Source organism: Agelaius phoeniceus, chromosome Z (genome assembly GCF_051311805.1).
Source record: "Agelaius phoeniceus isolate bAgePho1 chromosome Z, bAgePho1.hap1, whole genome shotgun sequence".
Lineage (NCBI taxonomy): Eukaryota > Metazoa > Chordata > Aves > Passeriformes > Icteridae > Agelaius > Agelaius phoeniceus.
In genome coordinates, this window is record NC_135303.1 from 44,275,696 (window position 1) to 44,298,025 (window position 22,330).

The 22,330-nt window shown below is 37.0% G+C and overlaps 1 protein-coding gene across 1 annotated transcript; it reads right to left on the reverse strand.

The window, feature by feature from the left end:
* Positions 1-2,265: 2,265 nt before the first annotated feature.
* On the reverse strand, positions 2,266-20,546 carry CAAP1 (caspase activity and apoptosis inhibitor 1). Its single transcript, XM_054651999.2, has 6 exons — positions 20,098-20,546; positions 18,818-19,018; positions 17,212-17,296; positions 16,531-16,606; positions 8,891-8,964; positions 2,266-5,062 (listed from the first exon to the last, which is right to left on the reverse strand). The coding sequence occupies exons 1-6, from the start codon at positions 20,227-20,229 to the stop codon at positions 4,719-4,721; spliced, it is 912 nt and encodes a 303-aa protein (XP_054507974.1). The 5' UTR covers positions 20,230-20,546; the 3' UTR covers positions 2,266-4,718.
* Positions 20,547-22,330: the final 1,784 nt, after the last annotated feature.

The window sequence follows — 22,330 nt, forward strand, 5'->3', positions numbered from 1 at the left end:
ACTTCTCATGCCTCATATCTTAAGAAATGGAAGAATTTGTTCTTAAGTGGCTTATCACTTATGTAATATAATCCAGCAATTGGATTTTCACTACTCATTCTGTTGTGCCAACACAGCAAATTCAATCAGAATGGTGCCCCAGGTGAGAAGCAGATGGGCAAGATAATGTGTGAATAAGTTTCCTGATGTGGTTCTGTACATATCCACATTAACACTAGCTGCACAACAGCAGGGAGGGCACCAGGACACAGCCTGGGAATAAGCAACTACACCAAAATGTATGCATGGTTCCTCGCCAGCATTCATATTCAGCTTAAATGTCTTTCCCAGTACTGTTTCTACCTGCCTTTAAGGCTAGTGTCAACATGCTTAGACTAAACACACTTTTCTAGTTGTGTCTCTTGCCCTGTGCACCTCTAGCAACCTTAGAAGACTTCATCTGCATCTGCTCCTCTCCCAGTGGATAGGCCTTCAATACAGTCATGCAGAACAGCACACAGTACTCCAGTGAAATGAAGCTGAGACTTCTTATGTAAAGTAGGACTGACTGGAGTCTGGAAACACAAGATGGAGGGCAAGGCTTTAGATTAGACAATTCATGGCTTTGCAGAACCATTAGATTAAAAAAGAAACAAAAAATCAAAAAAACAATTTGAGATTGACAGTAATGAACTATCCCAGGGACAAAAGTTACCTTTACACAGTTTAAAAAAATGATGATGCAACGAATGAACAAATGAACATGTTCCATTCTCTGTTTATATTTGGTTAGAGTTTTCTTTACATGCTATTATTGGGCTGTATAATGCAATAAATACGTAATATCTAGATTTAAATTTTTGCGATCTTTCCTTACCTGACCACAGAGTCAGGTTGATTAAGGGATATGTGGCTAGCCCTTCCTACAAGCAGTAATTTTTCTCCTCCTTTTATGTATTTTGTTTGCATATTTCAATATTAAAGCTAAAAAAGAGCCAAGAAACATGAGATTTCAGCCCCTCCCAAAAAGTAAAGTATTTTAACATCTATATTTGGCCACAGATAAGGTGAACAAACTTTTTTTCTTCTCTATGTACATTGCAGATTGATTAGCAATAAACATGAATGTTTATACTACTGGAACTAAATTGCAGGACTTTATAATCAATTTTTAATTTGGTGCCTATGCTCCTAAAGTTATGCTGTTCTTATGTTTCTGGATCAATTAACCACCTCATCTCCCTTCCTGACTAAAGGGCTTATTTCACAATTCATCTTCAATTATCTTCTGTGAAAAGGGCATATTTACCAGTGTCAGTGATCTCATAAAGCTAAATCAGTGGTTATAATTTTAAGATAAGTGCATAAAATGCCATATAAAAACCTACTATGCACTCATGTGCATAAAGTCTTTCTTCAGCTGATGTTTTTAGAGAATGCTTTAGCCTCAGAAGGAAAAAAAGCATCTTTAGTTACAGTAACTGCTTTTGTAAACATTATTTAAAAAAGTAAATAGTGACAACCAAGCACCCATTTACCAGCTTTAAAGCTCTGACTCTGTACATTTTGTCCCACTGCAAGGTTTCCCCGAGGTGACTGCTGTTTTTGAAACTGTGCTCCTTTAAATACAGACAAGGCCACAGTAAAGGGCTACCCAGCTGACTCTTTTGGCAAAATTCACAATGCAGCGCTGAACTGCTCATGTTTCATCTGGCATCTCAACAGTACCCGGTTAGAACAGCAGCATCTTATATTACCTACACACATTATGTGACTCCCTGTTTTTTCAAATACACTTAGAAATAACCTGTTGTTATCAGTGATCAAAATTTCATTTACTACAATCAACAATTACAGTAATTTCAAACAGCAAGGAACATATTTTATAACACAGCTTAAAATAAATTCTCTTGGGCAAAATATTTTTGAGAGCAAATACTATATTGAAAAGTGTGTTACAAGGGGAACTAATTCTATTCTGTGGAAATATTTGGTATTTGCTTCTCAAAACTGGCATCTTGAAATCTATTTATTGTTCTCTATGAAATCACCATAACAGCAAAGCCTCCAAACAGAGATAAATACTTCTGATTCTCTGAGGGAGAGTCATTAATCTTTTTATTCATCTAGTACACAGTTAACCCTCCTCCTCCTCAAAAGATATTTTTCAGGCTGGCCAACACTCAGTGTTTAATATCTGTTTCCTGACAAAATGGTTGATCAAAACCCAGTAACACTATATTAACATTTCATAAATAATTCAATATATTTTACATACAAATTGCCTCTCCTTCCAAATGAAATAATAAATTTATTTTTCAAGTAAAGACCACAGACATATTTAAAAGTGAAAAACAAAACAGGTCTATAATAAACATTTCAAATACACTGGATTTTTTTATCTCTTCAGTGATACAAATCAATGCAAGAACACGTGTAATTTAACTGATCTGTTTTTAACCTAGGCAGCAACAGTACAATATCCTAAAAATGAATTAGCACTTGTGTAACCAATCACATTAAGTATCTCATATGATTCTTTTTTATTTTTTGTAAACAGCTTAATTGAATTTTCTTGGAATACTTCTCATCTTTCAATTTCGAATTTAATTAGGCTGTAATTACAAACCTTCTCTGCCATATGCATAGTAAACCTGTTTCACCTCTGTCACACTACATGTTAAAGTTAGCATTAGCTAACTTTAACGTGTAGTGTAGCTTGAAATAACAGCCTTTCAACATGCTATATAACAAACTTTTAAGGGTGACCTGGGAAACCAGTAGAAAAATAAATACCATACACCTCCACAAAGTAGTCGGTAGAAGGCAATTACATTCTATTTTATCATTACTTCCACCAGTATTTTTGTGTTGCTAAACAACTGAAATATGTTGTTTTCCAACATCACTGAATAAATTTCATATATGTGGCTTCTTCTGGTGATGCAGGAAATGCCCTTGCAAGCAAGACTTGCACTTGCACAGCAGGCAAGGTGAGGTACTTGGTGCCTTAATGACATAAGTACAGCAGCACCGAAATGTATCTTTGAAATCTAACACAGCTCCACCAGTCTGTGACTTTGTAAAAGAGAAGACAGCACATCTAAGTTTTGCCAGCTGTCCCTCTCTGATTACTTCTTTAGTTTCTCCAGACTCAAATAAAACACAAGTTCACCAAACACCTAAATGGAATTGACCAAAGACAACACCCACAGATTTTGAGAGAGTAAAGTTACCTTTTGAATTGTGTGTATATTTTCACTAACAATCTCCATTTGCTACAAAATAACAGAAAAAACGTTGACAATGTGGATAACACTAGAGTCAGGTGCACTTTACCCAGGTCACTGACATCACTTAGTAGAAGCACACTGTAATTTTATCAGCTGTATTTAATGAAGGTTTTAGTTTATTATCAAATTTACACTGCACTAACATTTTACAATAATGTTGGTTGTAGAGGAAATCAATCAAACTTAAGAAATATACAGAAAGCTTGCTACAGAAAGGGGTTTAAAAAGAAAGAGAATAAAGAGAAGGAAGAAAAGGGATAAAATGAAAGAATAAAAAGAAAATTATAAACCTTCAAAGAATTCAAGACATAATATCTGAATAGACTAAAGTCTGCAGTAATATTACACAATAGTAAGGGAAATTTTGTCTGCTACTGTTGCAAAGCATGTAACTGGCTTTCTAAGTAACAACCAAGGAAAACTCACGAACAAAAATACATAATACATTATTTTACTTAACAAACAGTACAGTTGTAAACTTCATACCTTTAAAGAAAAAAATTGATGTCTGAATTTGTAAACAAACATACAAATATTTTAACGACACTAGTTGTAAAAAAATTGAAATAATTGTTGTAAGATATTATAACATGAAAATTAATTCTGAAATTCAATTTATTTATAAAGGAATACCCTGAAATGGACAAAAATAGAATTTATATTTTAAAATGTCATAAATAAATTAAATGCCTTTTCTAAAAAAGCATACTGAAATTAAGTGGATTTTCCTACTTTCAGGGGACATGAAATGACTACATCAATTGAATGTTAAAAGCTCAAGGTCTTCTGAACTGTTTGATTTGTTAAATATTATGCCAAATATTCAAAAGGAAAGCTTTCCAGTTAGGAAGAAACTCTGTTTTCTTCAGTTATAATACAAAAGATAAGAGGGGAGGAAAGTGACAAAACTACATGGCAGTGTAATAATCTCTGTCTCTTTCAGGCACTTTCATAACTCTGAAAATAACATGTTCAACTGTTTATTTGAAAGGTAAAAATCCTTCCCTTTAGGAATTAAAATTTTAAAAACTGAGAATACTTTTACACAAAGCATCACAATGTAATTAGAATACCTACATTATGATGAGATGGGCCCCAAGAAGAATTAAGCAGTCTCAAATCTCTTCCTACCCTAACCATTCAATGATTCTATGTTTCTACAACAACCTTTCTGGAAGGCACCAGGTACCTGGTACAGCTCCATATGTGGTGTGACTCCCTGAGGAAGTGACCCAGCACAAGGACACCTCATCACAGGGAAGCATCAACCACTGTTTGTGCATGTCATGGAAGCAGCACACTAAAGGCAACAGCACCACTGAACCACAGGTCAGGATACACGATACAGTCTGAATGAGGAATGTCACACCCAACCCAAACATAGCACTGAAGAGAACAGACATCACCTTCTTCGAAACAAATAGTGAAAATGAAATCTGAACAGTCTCATGGATGTTTCTTTACATCACCAGCTTTCATCAGAGCCTTAATAGCTCTGGCCCTCATCTCGAGTTCAAGAAGTTCCAGCTGTTGTGCTGATGGCTGAACATCTTCTGATGAAGGAACAGATAAGGTTGCTGCTTTGGGCTCCTTCGGGCTGGACTCTGCCAGCCCTAGAATCTCATTCACACTCTTCTCAATGTCCTTCTGAAGGTCATCTATCTGGCCAGCTCCACTTCTGACAGTGCTCTCTTGCACATCTGGACCATCTTCTTCATTGCATGGGCCTTCTATGTCACTATCATATGCATCTGCGTTTATGCTGAGGACATCACTATCTTCTCCCTTGCCTGTAACACAAATATAATTATCACAGAGTTGACTAACAGAATTCTTTTACCTCAACTTACAAAATAACTTCTGCTTAAAGTGTTACTCTGCAAATTAAGAGAGTGAAAAAAATCTAGAAAAAAAATCTATATGATAATCAACTCCTCTTCTTTGTCTCCTTCAACTTTTAAAGGTAATTTATACAAGTTTTAATGCATCTTTAGGCAATTATAAAAGAACATGCAGTATAGCAATACAGCAATACCGGAAAAATTTATTTCCTCCTGTGAAGTTACATTACCTATTTTCCTAATTAAATTGTCAAAAATTTTATATTAAACAAAACTTTTGCAGTGCAAAACTGATTTTTGTTTATCTCTTAAGTAAACCTAATTTTCAGAACGCAACTTCAAAAATTACACTCAACTATGTTATGTATTTTAAGAGGTGTGGGACTTTAGTGAGATGCAAGACTAAAAATTAATAGAAACTCATAGTACAACTACTCAGCATTTATCATTAGTCCTCCAGATGCATTTAACTCCATATAAAAAAAATTGAGAAATTTAAGACTTATATTTTTAATTGTGGCTGAAAGTTGGAGTGTATTTTTAAAAACATAATTAAAAGAGGCAGCTCAGTAAAATAAAAGCAAAGCTCTAACAGAACCTAACTAACCATTCTCCCAGTTTGGCTGCAGCAAGACTTGCTTTTGACACACTGGCCTCAGAAGTTCACACTCTTTCAACATCTTTTGTAAATGTGGAAATTAAGAGCAGGATTGGTTCCAGCTTAAAATGAATAATGTGTAGTCAGATGATAATAAAGTTACTGATTACACAGACTTTATAATTAAGTTATTACTTTTAAGTTTTTATTATTAAATTATGACTTTTGGTAATACTATTTTTACCACTTGCACAGGGAAAAAACGATTTTAGAAAAATGTTATTTTTTTTAAAACATTTTAAATGCTTTATGGTAGCTGTATGCACTTGATATTAATACATGAAAAGTGCTCAAAAACCTCAGGAAGATCTATTTTTCTGGGTGTTTACAACATTCCTCCCATCCTGAGGGTGTGGGGAAAAAAATCAATACTGACTACTTCAAAAGCTATAAATGCAATTTCTCTACTTAAAAAAATAAAAGGAGGGAGGAAAGGAAGATCAAAACAGCTCAGAATTGTTTTATGAACAATAGTAATATTTTAAAACATTAGCGTTTTGTTGGTTCAGCATTGAAATTTTTTTGTATTATAGGACACATTTCAGTTACTCACTCATGATCACTCTGTACCAGGCTGTGATCATCACAGCATTTAAGTTCATATTTAAGAATTCTGCACACTCACCCTGAGAATGCACTCACACAGCTAAGGTATGTGGCACCTCAAAAATTCCAAACAAAGCTAACAGGAAAGCAAATTCAGCTCATGAAAATAGATGTTAAGACATACAAAAGAAGTTTATAGATCACTTTTCACCTTTTGTTTAAAGCAAGATAAATCACAATTTTGAAATAATAAAATCTGAAAACCTAAAAAATAAACAAGGCTCCAAAAATTCTCCTCACAGCAGTGTGTATGAAAACTACTAATGAGATGAACATACAAAGGCCTTCTTTGATCCTAAGTAGTCTTGGCCTGTTCCTACTGTGACAGAAACCTCAAGATTTTCAAGATTAATATTTCATTTTCATATGCAGTTTCCCCTACTTCCCCTACCATTTAGTCATCTTTGAACAGTATCTTTTTAACTTTACCTTGCAAGCCACAATTTATGGAGAAAGATCAGAATGGGAAACAACAGGATTAAGAAACTGTCTTTCTTCACAGTATCAGTCAGTGTTTACCTAACATGCTGGCCAACCAAGGAGCATTACCATGGATCAAAAAATCAGCTGCATTACTGGATCACAGTTCAAAGCCTGAAACTTAACATCTGAGCCTGACCATCCTATTATACTACCAAAGTCAAACTGACCTGTACAGAGTCTGGCTGGGACGGAGTTAATTTTCTTCACAGCAGAGTGCATGATGCTGCTTCTGGATTTGTTTCTGAAGCATGTTGACAACAGACAAGTTTGGCTACTGCTGAAGAGTGCTTGAACAGCCTCAGGGCATTCTCTGTTTCTCACTCTGACCCCACAGAGAGTAAACTGGGAGGCTGAGAGGATGCAGAGCCAGGACAGCTGAGCCAAACTGACCTAAGGGATATGCTCCACCATACAGCACTGACATCTTCCCAAGTAACTGTCATGCATGCTGAGTCTCTGCTTTCCAGGAAGTGGCTAAAGATCTGGCTGCCAATGGGAACTTGTAACTAAGCCTATGATTTTTGCTTTGTTTCAATGTACAGCTCTTGCTTCACTTATTGAAGAGTCTTTATATTGACTCATAAGTTGTCCTCTTTTTGTTATGCTGACTGTCACCTTTATCCCACTGGGGACAAGCGACTCAGGGGTGGGTAGGTGCCTACTGCGTCAGCCCACCACAGGATTCCTTTTGGAATCAATTGACACATTAAGAAGGAACAAAATATTAAGTCATTCATGTCTATCCCAGAGAAGCTGGGCAGAACAACCTTGGGCTCTATTTAGAAATTGGAACCTCCAAAACTGTGGAATTCAGTGTTCATTCAGGCTTTTTGGCCTACAGATGTTTAATGAGCTAACAGGCTTTATTTCCCTCTTTTGCTCCTGTGTTTTTACAGTAATAAGGATCACGGCTGGCATTACTCATTATCTTTTTCATTCTGGTAACTTTTACTTTTTCTTCATCTACAGTTGTAACATTAATTTCAGCACACTAATTTCATTTTTAAATTTTAATTTTATCCATTTATGCTTATTCTCTCATACTCTCTTTCCCACAGCTTCTCAGGCTGTGGGAAAAAGAAGAGAGCATGAGAGAATAAGCAAAAGTGGAGAGAATGTCTGGAGTTACACTTTCTAATCTATACAATATTCTCAAAAGTTCTTAAAAGCTAACATTTTGAGAGGAGCCACTGTTTTAGCCCAAAGCAATCATGATGCTCTGGGTGATTAAGTCATAAAAAACAACAATGATATCACTTGCAGTAACCATCAATTCCTTTTGATAACACAGAAGCGGAAGAAATCTGCAGGAAATCTGTCAGTTCTAAGGTTCCTCCAACAGTACAACAAGCAACATTTAAAGGATTATCCACAGTCATAGCAACTCACACCTAAGAGTTTTGGTGCTTTTATTATGTATGACTCTTTCCCATTTGACTCTTCCCACTAACTAATTCAAAAAAGAAACATGTTTCAAAAGTCATTCCAAGAGACATCTTTCAGACAACATTCTGAATTGTGAAATAGTAGCTGCAAGAAGCAAATAAAGTTAGATCTTTGCAGAAAAGAAATGTAGCTTAGAAGAATTTTCAACATTCTTTGACTGGAAAAGCTACTTCTGATCTTTCTGCTTAGAGCCAGTCAAAATGAAAATAAACAGACTGAGACAGAAACACCTCTAGTTCTAGTGCTTCATGCACAAACTAATATTGGCAATTGTTATATGTGCTGATTTAATGACTGGAATAGAACAAATACTACTGCAGGCTAAAAGTACTGTTTTCTTGTGCAAAAAGTACAAATGTGCACCAATAACTTATGAGCCTTTGCATTTTCTATCCTGCCAATCACTGTAGTACTTGAATGTCTCACAAGCTATGTTTTTGCATTTAAGAAGAGAAAGTACACAAAACAAAACACTCTTTCCCAATGTATATTCATTCTCTGTTCACAAGACAGCTGTCAGCTACCTGGAATTAGTCACTGGCCAACATCGAGAACACAAAATTTCAGCTTTCTCAACAACATACCTTGCTTTGACTCCTGACCTTCCAGCTTGCTGTCTTCTCTCAGAGAAGAAGTTGAGTCTATACTGTTGTCCTGTCTGGAAACAATTAAGAACACATTTTAATCACCATAATTTAAAATTTAACAGAACATTTTTTAGAAACTAAAAAATTATCAGGGGGTAAGCCAATAAGCCAGCTACGGTAGGAATAAGGGCAGAAGAAATACAGAGAGCTAATGTGAGTACTTGAAAATAAACTTTTTTTGTTTTGCCTTGTGCAATTATTTCCACTGCATCCTTGCCTTTTAGAGTAACAATCCTCAATGGTTATAACTGAGGAACCACAGCTGAGCAGTTATAAAGGAAAAGCTCCTCATATTAGGAGCTTTTCTGTAAAATTCAAAATAAATTGTCACATAATTAAATTGTTTGGGAAAAGAATAATTTCTGCTGCACTCAAATACTATTTACTGTCTTATTTTGAAAGTAAAAAATTATTTTAATGAAATTATCATCAGACCATCACTAACCTCTTCTAAACCAGAATCTTCTTGTTTCACAAAGGTATACTTTTTAAAACAAAAGTGTTTACAGCTCAGCTATTACAGTGTATTCAGTACCTGCATTTCTCTATTTCTCCTACTTAAAGACTTCTACCCTTGATGTGTAGGGTTTCAACTCTTACACAAGTGTAAGGAAGAGACATTTCAGTGAAAGGTTAATGTCCTTCATGTATTTCACACATCCTAGTTACACAAACTGTGAAAACATTCAGGAAGGGCACAGGTAGAACAATCCAGAATCACAGGAAGAGTTCAGTTGCCACATCCAGTGAGCATTTTGACAACAGAATTGCCAAATTTCTAAACTGGAGTTAGTGTGTCATTGGCTTCATCTGTATTAATATGGAATCAATGCAGCTCTCCTGGCCATGGAACTTATCAACACTATAAAAAGGAAGCAGCATTCTGGTGTCACAGATGTAAATGTGATGACTAATAACTTGTTTCTCAATAATGGCCTTTACAGCTTTCCTGAAAGTGAACACAGATCTATTTTCCTTGTGTTTTACAAGTTGCATTTTTTCCCATATGCCCAATGGTTTTATCAGGAGGAGGAACACCATAGTGTTTCTAGAAACCATGGTCTGAGAGGAGAGACAGTTATTTTCATATCTATTTCCTTTAATGAAGTGGCAAAGGCTACATCAACAGACTCTCCTTTTTTCCCCCACTTTTTTTAGCCATTGGAACATAATTGTGTCAAGTATCATGCAATAACTCATTACGGACAATAAACAGGTCAATACAATTGCCTAGCAAACCTTGATGTGAACACCAGGCTGTTCTGCCTATTTATTGAGTCACATGACTACACTAACTCCTTTTCCAAACGAGATGAGAATAATCAAAATATGCCTACACACGTGTAAGCAACTGCAACCAGCAACTGCAAAGAGGACCACAGGTCAGATGGGCCTACAGGACTGTGCTGCCAGAAATCAGACAGAATGAAAAATATACACCTTCTCCAGGATTTTCAGTGTCATGCAGCTGTAAGTAGATGCTTGTAATTCACTAGCACCTCAAGCTAGTCTAGACAAGAAGCAGGACACAAGATCTGGGACTAAGGTATCAAACAGATAAAATCAGAGGCAAAATTCCAAAAATAGACTAGGTTCTGCAAGTAGGCAAATTGAGGGACGATAATAGAGCACTAGATACCGCAGAGATGAACAGCATCAGCTACTGGGGACAATCACAGGCCTACACCTGCCATCAGAGAGGCCTGCATGCACAAGGAAGTCTGAGAAGCAACAGCAACAAGGATACAAACCTTGTGGGCTTCTGTGCCAGCAGCCAGGGAGAGATGTGGATTTCAGACCAGCTACTGGTCAGCAGATGTGGATGGAACCACTTGGTTTTTGGCTTTTTTTTTAAAGCAACTCCTAACAATTTGTTATATCTAGTTACTTAACTCTTGACCAAAATTAGGTTGTGATATACCCTGATCATCATTAAGAGCAGAAGCAGCTTTGGCTGCTCCTGTCTAATCCTCTTTCACACACATACTTCATCATTCAGAACTCAGTAGTTATGTCTGCAAAGTGGACAGCAAAGTGTCACTTTTAAAAGCCTGATCTTGCACCAGTAGTATTCAGACAGTAGATTTCAGAACTCTGGTATCACCTTGATGTCTGATGAGGAACTGTAATCATCTCTTTCAGAGAAAACAAAGTGACCACTATAGTTCAAACATTGGCTGTGAAATTATCCATAACCATTTTAACAGCCGTATAAAAAGAAATTACCAACTTTAAAAGAAACTACACACTGAAACTTGTAAAGTTTCTTCCTGATGCTTTGATTTAACAATAATTACAGCAAACCCATATTCCTTTAGAGACTACCTACTGTCAGCAAAAGAATTTTTACGACACAGAAGTGCTTTTACAGCACGTTTTACTCTCTCAGAATTGATTGGATTGGACTGCATTGCTGCAGAACCTTCATGACTTTGCTTTGTAGGCAAGCATTTTGCACCATCTACTGGCTAAACAAATGCATTTTAAGTTTGGCATTTAACTTGTTAGCCTTGTTTTATGTGTTTGCTAGTGAAAAACATTTTTTCCCTAATTATCTGTACTGTGGTATACATGTTAGAAAGGGGGGGTCTTCAAACAACAGGAGCAGAAGATATGTTATTTTAAAATTAAGGGACCTTATAAACACTTAATACTCTCTTTTTTCATGCTGTGCTGGTAAGTGACAATAGTAATTTAGAGTGTCTCCCTTTTGCCCAGCCTTTATATTTCTCCCTCAAGATAACAGTTAAGTTCAAAGTCAATCTTCCAAGCAATAAACTCAGCACTTTTAATTTATTATTTTAAACAGAACAACATTTTCACAGTATGTTATTTTCAGCAGAAAGAAGCTAACTACAGCTACAATTTGCTGAAAACAAATGTTGTAAATTTAAATTTACCTTATTTTATGTAGAGCGTGCATTTCATGTTGTCATGCACCACACTAGCATAATCCCTAACTGGGCTCACACAAATGGTTTCTGTACACAATTTGCAACAGGAATTTGTACAGCTCTCAAAGCATCTTGGTATGAAGGTGATGTGGTACCCAATTTCAGTAGATTTTGCAAAGTGGGGTAAAACACAGCAAAGGTTATGAAAAGGAGTACCGGCAGAGAAGCAGATGCCTAAGGATTGACAGTAGCTCTCCAATACTGGTGGGCAGGGATACCAGGTTTCAGTGGTCACTGGGGTTGGAGACCAGAAGGAAAAGTATTATTCACCTAAATCTCCAGTGAGACTTGAGATTGGGACCTCTGTTATTTTTGACATGATGTACCTTCCTGAATTAAAATTTGCCTTTGCACTCAGTTCAAGGCCTAAAACCCATTTCTAGAAGACCCAAGTCCTTGAAAAATTCCTGCAAATTTTTGTTCCAAGGACAGTTTTCAATGACAAATGAGAACCAAAATAATTCACAAGCATTAAGTAGCAAGTTAAAAAAAACAAAAGGGAAAAAAGTTCTTACAAAATAGTGTTTCTGAAGAAAGGTATCTCAAAAGACAGGTGTTAATCAAATAGTTTAATGAGCTATGCAAAGTCCATCGGTCCTGTTACAGGTGATGTTTGAGGACACCACAAGTACAGAAGGCAGTGGGGCAAATTAGCCAAATGCTGATGTATCTGTTCAGTGACTCATGTAGCTGGTTGTTACAGTGATTCCAAATGCTGAAAATAACCAAATTGTCTTACAGGGGTAAATATCAGATGGTAATTGCATGCTTGTGAACACCCAGCAACCAGGAGCACAACACATCAAAACAAGACAAAACTTTTAACTGCTAACCTTTCCAAAAGAAAACAAGCAAAAACTACACTTTTGACTGCAAAGTAGTAATATACCTATAAATTCTTGAAAGAGCAAATATTAAACTGCAAATTTTCACTCAGTGAAAAAAATAAGCCCAATAAGATATTGAAGGCAGAAGATCATTTACTCAGACCCGTATGAACATTGATCATTATAATGACACTAGAATGTTTGTTCTTTTAATGTTTTACTAACACAGCATGTAACTTAATTTCACTTGTTCTGCTGGAGGATATTTGAAGAGTCAATTCAGGTAAAAGAAAAGAAACAGCTCAAAAACATGCTAACACTTCTTGAACGAGATGAAGAATACCTACTTGGTTTTTGCAAGACATTATCTGACTCCTGTCAATTAAATATCTGGTGTTTAGTTGGAAGCTTCATATACAGTAATTCTCTTGTTTTAACAGTATTCCATTTCAGAGAGTAACACAGAAACAGAAAGAAAAATCTGAGAACTGCATATTCAAAAACCTATACAGAGCTGACAAATAACAAAATTTATCTATTGCAACAGCATGTTCCAGTTACTGGCAAATATATGCCCTGCTTCTTCAATTCTTCTGCATGGTTATTGCAGGATTTCTAATGCTTCACACAGAATAAGCTGGTGATAAAATAAAAGAGCAAATGTTTTACATGCTAATGTAAGCATGTGAAGCATTTACATAGTTGAAATTCAAGAAAAGCCTCAGGATTTCCACTTCTAGTAACGGAATGAGGATATGTGGAAAAACCAAAAAAGGAAGATCCAATTTACAATTAGATGCAATACCATTTAAAGACCTGAATTTTGCAAATTTCCGGTAACTAGAGAAACTTTCCTAAATTCCTGCTACTTTTAGCTGGTACAGACAGGAAACAGCTCTTTAGAGACTGAGAGTCATTTGCTTATTTAATTTAAAATTTATCTAGATGTATTGATTCAAGCTTTCTGAATTTCAGTTGATATATGCAGATGGCTAAAGGTATATTTGTTGAATTTATTTTTTTCAAAGCACAATAATGAAAGAAACAAAGGGATGTTTCCAATCAGTTAAAACACTTTTGATTAGAGTACAACTTGCTACTCACTTTTTCTCTTTTCACATTCACATTTGAATGTAAAAACTAATACAAGTCAGACTTTAAACAAATAAGTTATAATAGAATGCAGGAAAAAGAAATAATTTATATGAAAGCCATATGCAATGAAGATAACCTAGGAAGAACTAACAGTGATTATATAAATAGAGAAACTGCCTTTTTGGTCATGAAAAGTCCTTTCTATTCCCAGGGCAAACAAACTTACCTACTTAAATCCAGATTAGAAGTATAATTAATGATTACAAACAATGCTTGCTTGTCTTAGCAATGCAGTTTTCAATATTTCTTCACATATGCACCTTAAGCCTTTGTAGTGGCTAACTTGTTGCTGAAACACGTTTTTCTGAAGTTTTGAAAACTTGCATTTATAATTATTTACACACAGGTTATAAAGAAGCTGACCCAAGACCCAAAGATTAGACTACTTAGTAAAAAGTGCTTGTGACTGCTTACCATTGTAAAAGCATCATATTGGTCTACTTACTGAGCACTGAACTTCAAGATTTACATAAAACCTTAATTCTCCTCATTTTCTCCTATCCCTTTATTTTTCTATCATCCAAACAGCTTTTCTGTTTTGTTTTCTTTATGTTAATGCTACCACACAGCTGAACCGTGGAGCCAAGGTTCTCAGATAGCACCCACTGATGCAGAATGCTATTTTTGAAAGGGAGAAGAAAATCCCCAATTCCTAAAACTTGCCTGCCCAGCTTGGAGGGGTCTGAAACCCTGAACTATCAGGATACAGATACAAGAACAAGGGGCACCTCAACCAACCACTGTTTGTCACAGGAAGCAATTTGCTCTACAACTGTGAACAACATCTCTCAGTTTCTTTTACCTTTTTGAGACACAATTTCTTCTTGATTTACTGTCAGTTGCTGAAACCTTCCTAACTGGCATGGGAAAATAGGGTAAGTGTCTTTGATATCCACCAGCTAAAAAATGGTAAATTCTGATTTTTCTTATTTGATAGTTTTATTCATTAATTTCCTCTTTTTAGATTTTTACCAGCTCAAATAATTTCTATATAAGAAAGAATTTACACAGTCTACTATATCAAAGGATCATAAATTCATGTCTCAACAGTAGCTTTGAAACATCTTGAAGATACAGAACAACCTTACTGAAATCCAGCAGCACTACTCCTGCCATACATCCTGGAGATAAAGAATATTTAACATATTTTGCAATAGCAAATAGCTTGTGAGTTAGGCCTTAAACAAAAACCCAAAACGACACATAATGTCTCAGGGAATCAAAAAACTTGGGTATTTTTTATGGCTTATTTAGCCAGCAAGTCTGTCTTCTCATTCTATTTAGAACTTCACTGACAAATTATCAATCACTTTACAGAGACTATTCCACATAGAGACCACTATATTACATAAAGAAACCCAATATTTAGTGTATTTAGTAGTTTTTTATTTTTCTATCTGCTTTTCCAAACAGCCAGCAGAGGGCAATGTCCAAAATAAGAAAACTAGGTTTTGAAACTGACGACCCCGTTCACAGATCACGTAGGCAACAAATAGCACAGCAGGATACATTAACAATGGGCTCCAAATGGAATCTTAGAAGAAACAGTGTCAAAGGGTATTAAAACTGTATCACAAGGAAAAGAATGAAACCTAACTTTGTATTCACTCCATTTTCTAGTATATTTGCATGATGAGAAGTCATCAAAGAAAATTTGGTGATAACTTCATAGCTTGTTCTGAATAAAAGCTGGGATCAGAAACTAGGTCCCTGCTAAAGAAAAATACTGACCAGAATGTGAAAGTTGAATTGGTGTTACTACATTTTCCATCCATTTGTTCTTATTTAAATGCATCTCTGGTGCATTGTCTTGTACTGTCTCAGAGGTTTATTAAGTGTGTCCTGAATCTGTGGACCAACTGTAATCAGGTCAGTGTTGAAAACATAAAAGCTTATTAGTTTTCTAGAAACAAGTTAGCCTCACTAAATTTGATGCATTGTGCCTGATAACTAGTAACTTTCCTTTCCCCTTCACTACTTCCATAGAAACTATCAAACAGGTGAACTCCTGACAAAGAAATGGTCTTTAAAAAACAGAGAAGCATTTTAAGAAAAGGTTAAGAAGTGCTGTCTTTTACAAAACTGCCAGATGCCAAGATAAGAGCAAGAGACCAGAAGCCTCTGTTCTTGAAACTCTACATTCTGTAGCACTCCTTATACAGAGTGCATTGAACAGGTGAGTGTAAGTGCTTCTTCAATTGCGGCAGGAATGAAGGACCAGAATGAAAAGTTGAAAGAGAAGGGATAAATCTCAGTTGAACTGAAAGTACCCTTAAACAATTCACTCACCTAAGTGGGAGGGGTTTACTGCTTTAGCTCACACAAAGACAACCTAAATCACACCACTTTTGTTGCAGGACACAAGTATGAAAGTTTAATTACCATAACTCGGCTGATAGGTACTATGCCACTATGAACCCAGTTATGTGCTCAAGACACACTTGAAGTCACAAAGTGACAAAATCATGTCTGTAAGTTTAGGGCTTGCTAGTAGCCACACTTCATTGTCATTCAACTAGAGTAATTAATTAAGGATATAGCAACTGGGTCTTTCAATCATATATTTGATCATTTCTCATGAAAAATCTCTGAATTGTTCAGTCTCCTTAAATTAAGTTTAAGTGTTTTATCTTTTACTCACTGACTGACTGAATCACCTCCAGTCTTGTCTCCTCCATCTGCCTCCTCGTCAGTATCAGAATCAGCTCCAATCTTGCCTAGATATACACAGTTTCAAACATGAAAATTTAGGAAAGTGATATAATTAATACTACATACTTAGGTTTACTTTTAATTATTAACTCTATAACAAATCAGCAGAAGAGGATTTTTCCCAGTTAAAGCAGAAGTTCTAAAATTAGACTTAGTCAAAACCAAAACCCTTATCTGGGAGTCTTCTGTTGGCTTCACATACATTTATACTGGATTACAAAAAATCTGATTAGCTACTCTGATTAGTACAATACTGTGGGTGCTAAAAATAAAGTACAGAATTAACAGCAAGATACTCTGGAGCACTCAGACTCGAAGAGCTTTTCTTCATTGACAAGACAGAAACATGTTTACAAATAAGTTCTGTATTCCTTAAATATCAAGTGCAAGTTTAATAAAGCTGTGAAAAGCTGGAATGTCATATCCTTAACCAAAGTACATGAACGGTGTGTCTTGGTGGAACTGAGCGATTATGTACACACTAATATATACTTACTAGTGTGTGTCTGTATATATACATATATATATTTAAGTTGCTAAAAAGAGTGCAAATTCGGTTGAGGCAGACTATTTTCTGGTATACAGTGGAGTCTTAAAGTTTCATTCATACCTTCAAGTATCTTCAACAGTTTTTTTTCAGATAACAGCTCCAACTGCTCCATGCAAAGTCTTTTGATTTCATCCATGGAACAGTTCTAAGAAGACAGATAAGACAAACCACAAGCTACTAAAACTTTTTGAGAAGACAGCAATTAAAGATGTAATGAAGATTTAACTTGGATTAAAGCCTCTCCCATATTCTGATCTGCATTGATGCAACTGCTGTAGAAAACCAGGTGTTTCAGTTATGACAAGAAATAGCATACGTGTGGGTTTCACCTGAAAAATTAAACAATATACACTCTATCAGTTACCTGACCTAGGGCTTGGAGTCTTTACTGCAGCTACAACACTGAGCACCAGAAACACCAGATCATATCTGTGAAGCATGGAACAGCAAACAATTGCAGACCTGGTTATTCCTAGTTTTTTCCCCCATCACTAGGGGGAAGCTGGGTTATGTAATTAAGCTTACAAAGATCAAAGGCAACTGTTGAATGCAAGTTCAAAAACTGGAGAAAATAATGCTATTGACAACACACCAACAGATGCATATCACAACACAGAAAATAAAGAAAGTATGTAAACTGCGATTCATTTCTCATGCTTGGTACATCCCATACATTGCCACAGATTTTACTGGTATTCCAGTTACCTTCAAATCTCATACCTCTTGGTGACATTCGGGAATTTCCCATTTTCAAATGAGCTCTGATACCATGTACAAGTACCAAAATTAGGAGCTGATAAACAAGTTGTAATACTCAGTCATATTTTAAGTTTGGTTCTACACTATGAGGCAATTTCCCTACAAACTCAGTAATGTCTTTCCTTCCAGATTCTCAAGTTCTTCTTCTGCCAGAGATGAAAAATGGATGAGCCTATGTGCAATTTGCCATGTGTTTAAAATGAAGTCCTGTCTCACTTATATTATTGATAATACAACTCATTAAGATAAAAAATTGAGATAAAAAATTTACAACTACTAACAAGCATTACACAGATGACATTTCACTTGCAGCCTCTTCTTCTGTACAGGCTGCTAACCTAATTTATTTTAAGTCCTATTGTTCACAAGAGTCAAAAAGCATATGATCCAAGCCAGTAAAACTCCACCTTTAGTCCATAGGAGTTACAGCTTCAGAAGCTGTTTATGAAGAATGGGCTTTATTTTCTTATCTCAGACATTGCTTTAATACCATACAAATAAAATCAGCTGCCACAAGCGGAAATCAGTATTTTTTTTTACAAATCAGCATATTAGTTAGTGAACAACTACTGTATTTACTCCTCATAACCATGAAAATCCTTTTCCATTTAACCAACCAGTAGAGGGGGACAGTATAAAGCTAAACTTGAAGTTTAGAAATGATAGAGCAGTAGCAAAAGGAGTAACCTGGAATAACAACAGCAAATCTTTAAAAAGTCTCACTTCCAGACCCATGACTGGGAGACTACTTAAGAAGCGTACTTGACTTCATAGAAACTTCTTTAGTTGAGAAATATACAGACAGTTTTTAAAATGTAAATGCACTAGGCTTGAGAGATAAGTATTTTTTGTTACACAAGCATTCATGATCATGGTAAATACATAAATGGTCAGTGTATTTCAGTACCTTTAAAGTATCAGGCAGCATCTTCTGTAGTTTCTTCTCCCCTATGACACAGAAACACTGTTGAAGCATTTCCTTTTTGTCCCCAATGTAGAAACTGACAGGTTTGAGTGACACAGTGAGATCTAATCCTCCTTCCTCTATATCACTGGGTTGTTCAGCTTCTTCCACTTTTTCTCCAGAGAGTACATTGCATTTTGTTTCCTAAAATCAAAGAAGGCACATCTTCTAGTGAATTAGAGACGACAGAAAATTACAGCTTCACCTGTGCTTGCAATAATTTTCCCTTCATTAATGCAAGGTAGATCTTAACGTGGACTTCTCAAATTCCAGTGTTTCATATTGCAAGGTAACTGCATTACGGAAGTTACGTATTTTATTACTGAGAACATTATTGTGCTGGGAAAATTTTGTAGACCTCCATGAAGTGAAAACTACTCCTAAATATTAACTGGGAAATACTATCTGCAAATACTTAGCTGGTGCTTACACATGAAAGCATGCTTTAATGCAGAAGAAATCCATCTGATTAGCTGGGCAGTTAAATCAGAAAGCTCATCATTTACAGCTACCCGGCTAAGATGGGCATACAATTCCCTGTCTGGCAGAGTCTTCACAGAATCAAAATGGGCTTCGTATTAGAAAGTGCATCCTCCATACATCAGCGGAGGACCACTAGAATAAAAAAACTAATTAAAACAAACAAAAACCCAAACAAAAACAAAACCCAACCAAAAAAAAAAAAACAAAAAACAAAAAAAACCAAAAAAAACAACAACAACAACAACAAAAAAAAAACCAAAAAAAAAAAAAACAAAACAAAACAAAAAAAAAAAACAAAAAAAAACCAAAAAAAAGAAACCAACAAAACACCAGCCAGAAACAGAAATATACTTTGTCAGCCTCAGAATTTACTTAGGCGTGCATGTCACAATCAATTTTTGCACACCAACACATCCTTGAGAAGACTCGCAAGGCCAGAAGTGTGAGAACCACTCGGGTGCTACCCGAGCTTGTACGCCACACCCCTCACGCCTGGGATGCACAGACCGCCGTTCCCGGGATGCGCGCCCGGGCTCGGCCGGCCCCTGCTGCTGCCTGTGCCTGGGCTGCCCGCCTTCGCGCCGCCCTCCCACCAGCGCGACTGAGCCCGGCCCTTCCCGCAGCCAGCCCCGGCAAGGACCGCGGCCAGGCCTCTGCCGCCAGGACGCGGGACCGGGACGCGCCCGGGAAGGCAGAGGCGGCACGGCACCGGCCAGACCCCGCGACTCCGCCCGCGCTACCTCCAGGGCACCGTGGCTGGACTCGGTGCTCCGCCGCTTCCTGTCGCTGCCGTCCGGCCCCGGGGCTCCCTCCGGGCAGCAGGAACGTGAGCGGCGCCGCTTCTTCTCCTTGGAAGACTTCCTGCCCGGCATGGCCGCGCCGCGCGCACGCCGCGCGCCGCCGCGGCAGCGCCGCTTCCGGCGGGACTCGGGCGCAGCGCCCCCTGCCGGCCCCGCGCCGCAGCCTCGAGATGGAGGAGCTGGGAATGTACGGTGGGGGGTGGCTCGGAGAGAGCGAGGCCCCAGTAAAAGTACAGCCACACGAGGGCACGGGATCTCTTTACACAAGTGGAAGATGTAGAAAACACATCTTTCGAGGAGCTGGGGTTGTTTAGTGTCCAGAAGAGGAGGCTCAGGGCTGACCCTATTGCTCTCTAGAACTCTCTGAAAGGAGAGTCTCCTGCCGTGCCTGCAGTGAGAGGACAAGAGGAAATAACCTAAATCTGAGACATGGGAGATTCAGATTAGATATTAGGAAAAAATATTGTCACCGTCAGGGTGGTCAGACATTGGAATAGGTGTCCCTGATGGTGAAGTCACCTTCCCTGGAGGTGTCCAAGACATGTTTGGATCTGGTGCTGGTGGTGTGGTTCAATGGTTACAGTGATAATGCTGGGTGGATAGTGGACTTGATGATTACTTAAAGTTCTCTTCCAACATGGATGATTCAACGATGATTCCACAGTTCTATCCTCTGTAGCTACTGTTTAATTCTGACTTTTTCCCTGACTTTCAACCTGTTTCAATGCTGCAAGGACCTGCAAACTCCTCCCTTGGCAGCTGTTTGGCATTGCCAATAACTCTGGAACAACAATAACTTTTTCCATGATACTTAATGTGTACTGGCGAAGTTTCTTCATGGGATGCAAACGATTAGGAATTGCAGCAGAGAAGCCTGTTTAAGGCAGGCGGCTGTTTTGTGCAATTCATGAAGACACTGATCAACTTTCTGCCACCAATAAGATTAGTTACAGAGGGAACTCAGTCTATTATCCTAAAGAGGTTAGTCAAAATTAAAGGCTAGGGTAGACAAATGTCCATAATTAGGCAGAGAGCATTTGTATTAAATATCTTCTTTACTGTGCAAAGATATGCAATAATTTTCTTCTTTACTTAACACAACTGAATGTCTGCTCTTTTTTGTCTGCTTTCTTTCCCAGATTCAAACATGTTGCCATCCAGTTTGTCCATGTTGGGTTGGATCTTCAAATGGGAGGTACTGGCCCATTTAGGCAGAAGTCTGCTAAATGCAAGTTGTATAAAACTACTGGTATCAGAATTTCTGTGGGAAGATGATATGTATTTGCATAGGCTGACACTGTTTCCAAAAGGGTTAGAATTTACTAAGTACCATCAGTTCTTTTTTCAGCAAGCCTGAGTCCCTGCAAAGGCAGATTAGTATCAGAGTTAATCCTGATTAGCATATGTTGTTAAAATTACCTGGATTGTGGGAATAGATGTTCATATTTATCATCACTGAATAACAGCCTCAGCATACTCTAAAGGTGGCAGAGGTAATGTGATTAGGAAACACTGAGGAGGCGTCTAAGTTTGGGATGAAAATGGGATCCCTTGAGCAACTGTAAGGAAAATAAAAAGTCTAGCAGTGTATGCTTAGGCATGCAAACTGTGTTTTAAATGAATGTAGAATACAGAATACAGAAGCTAACTGGACTGTTGATAGAAAGATTTGTAACAATATACAAATTTATGTACTCACAGGCTTCAAATTCTGCTGTCAAAAAGGGGTAGTTCATACTTTAAACTATATTTTAATGTGTTTTGTACAGACCAACAGTGGTGTCATGAACATTGCAAATTTATCTTTGCAACTGGAAAGTCTGGAAACAAAATTTCCCACCAAATTTGAAACCTCAATCTCTACAGTGGATAAGCATCAAAAAACTACTCTAAGAATAGGACATCTGAAAACACCCAGATACTCTTCAGGCTCTCAACTGCTGTATAGGGAATCTTGTTGCCAAACATTTAATTTCAGTCTATTTAGTACACATTTTGAAAAGATGGGAAAGATCTACTGTTCCTAGACTTTGGATTTTTTGATGGTTTAAGGAGAAAGTGACAAAAAGAGGCAAGTGATCACAGTATACAGTAATGGATCACATTCAGCTGAGAAGCTTAACTAAGTATTTTTAAGAAAAATACTTCACACAATTGAAACTAGCAGGCTATT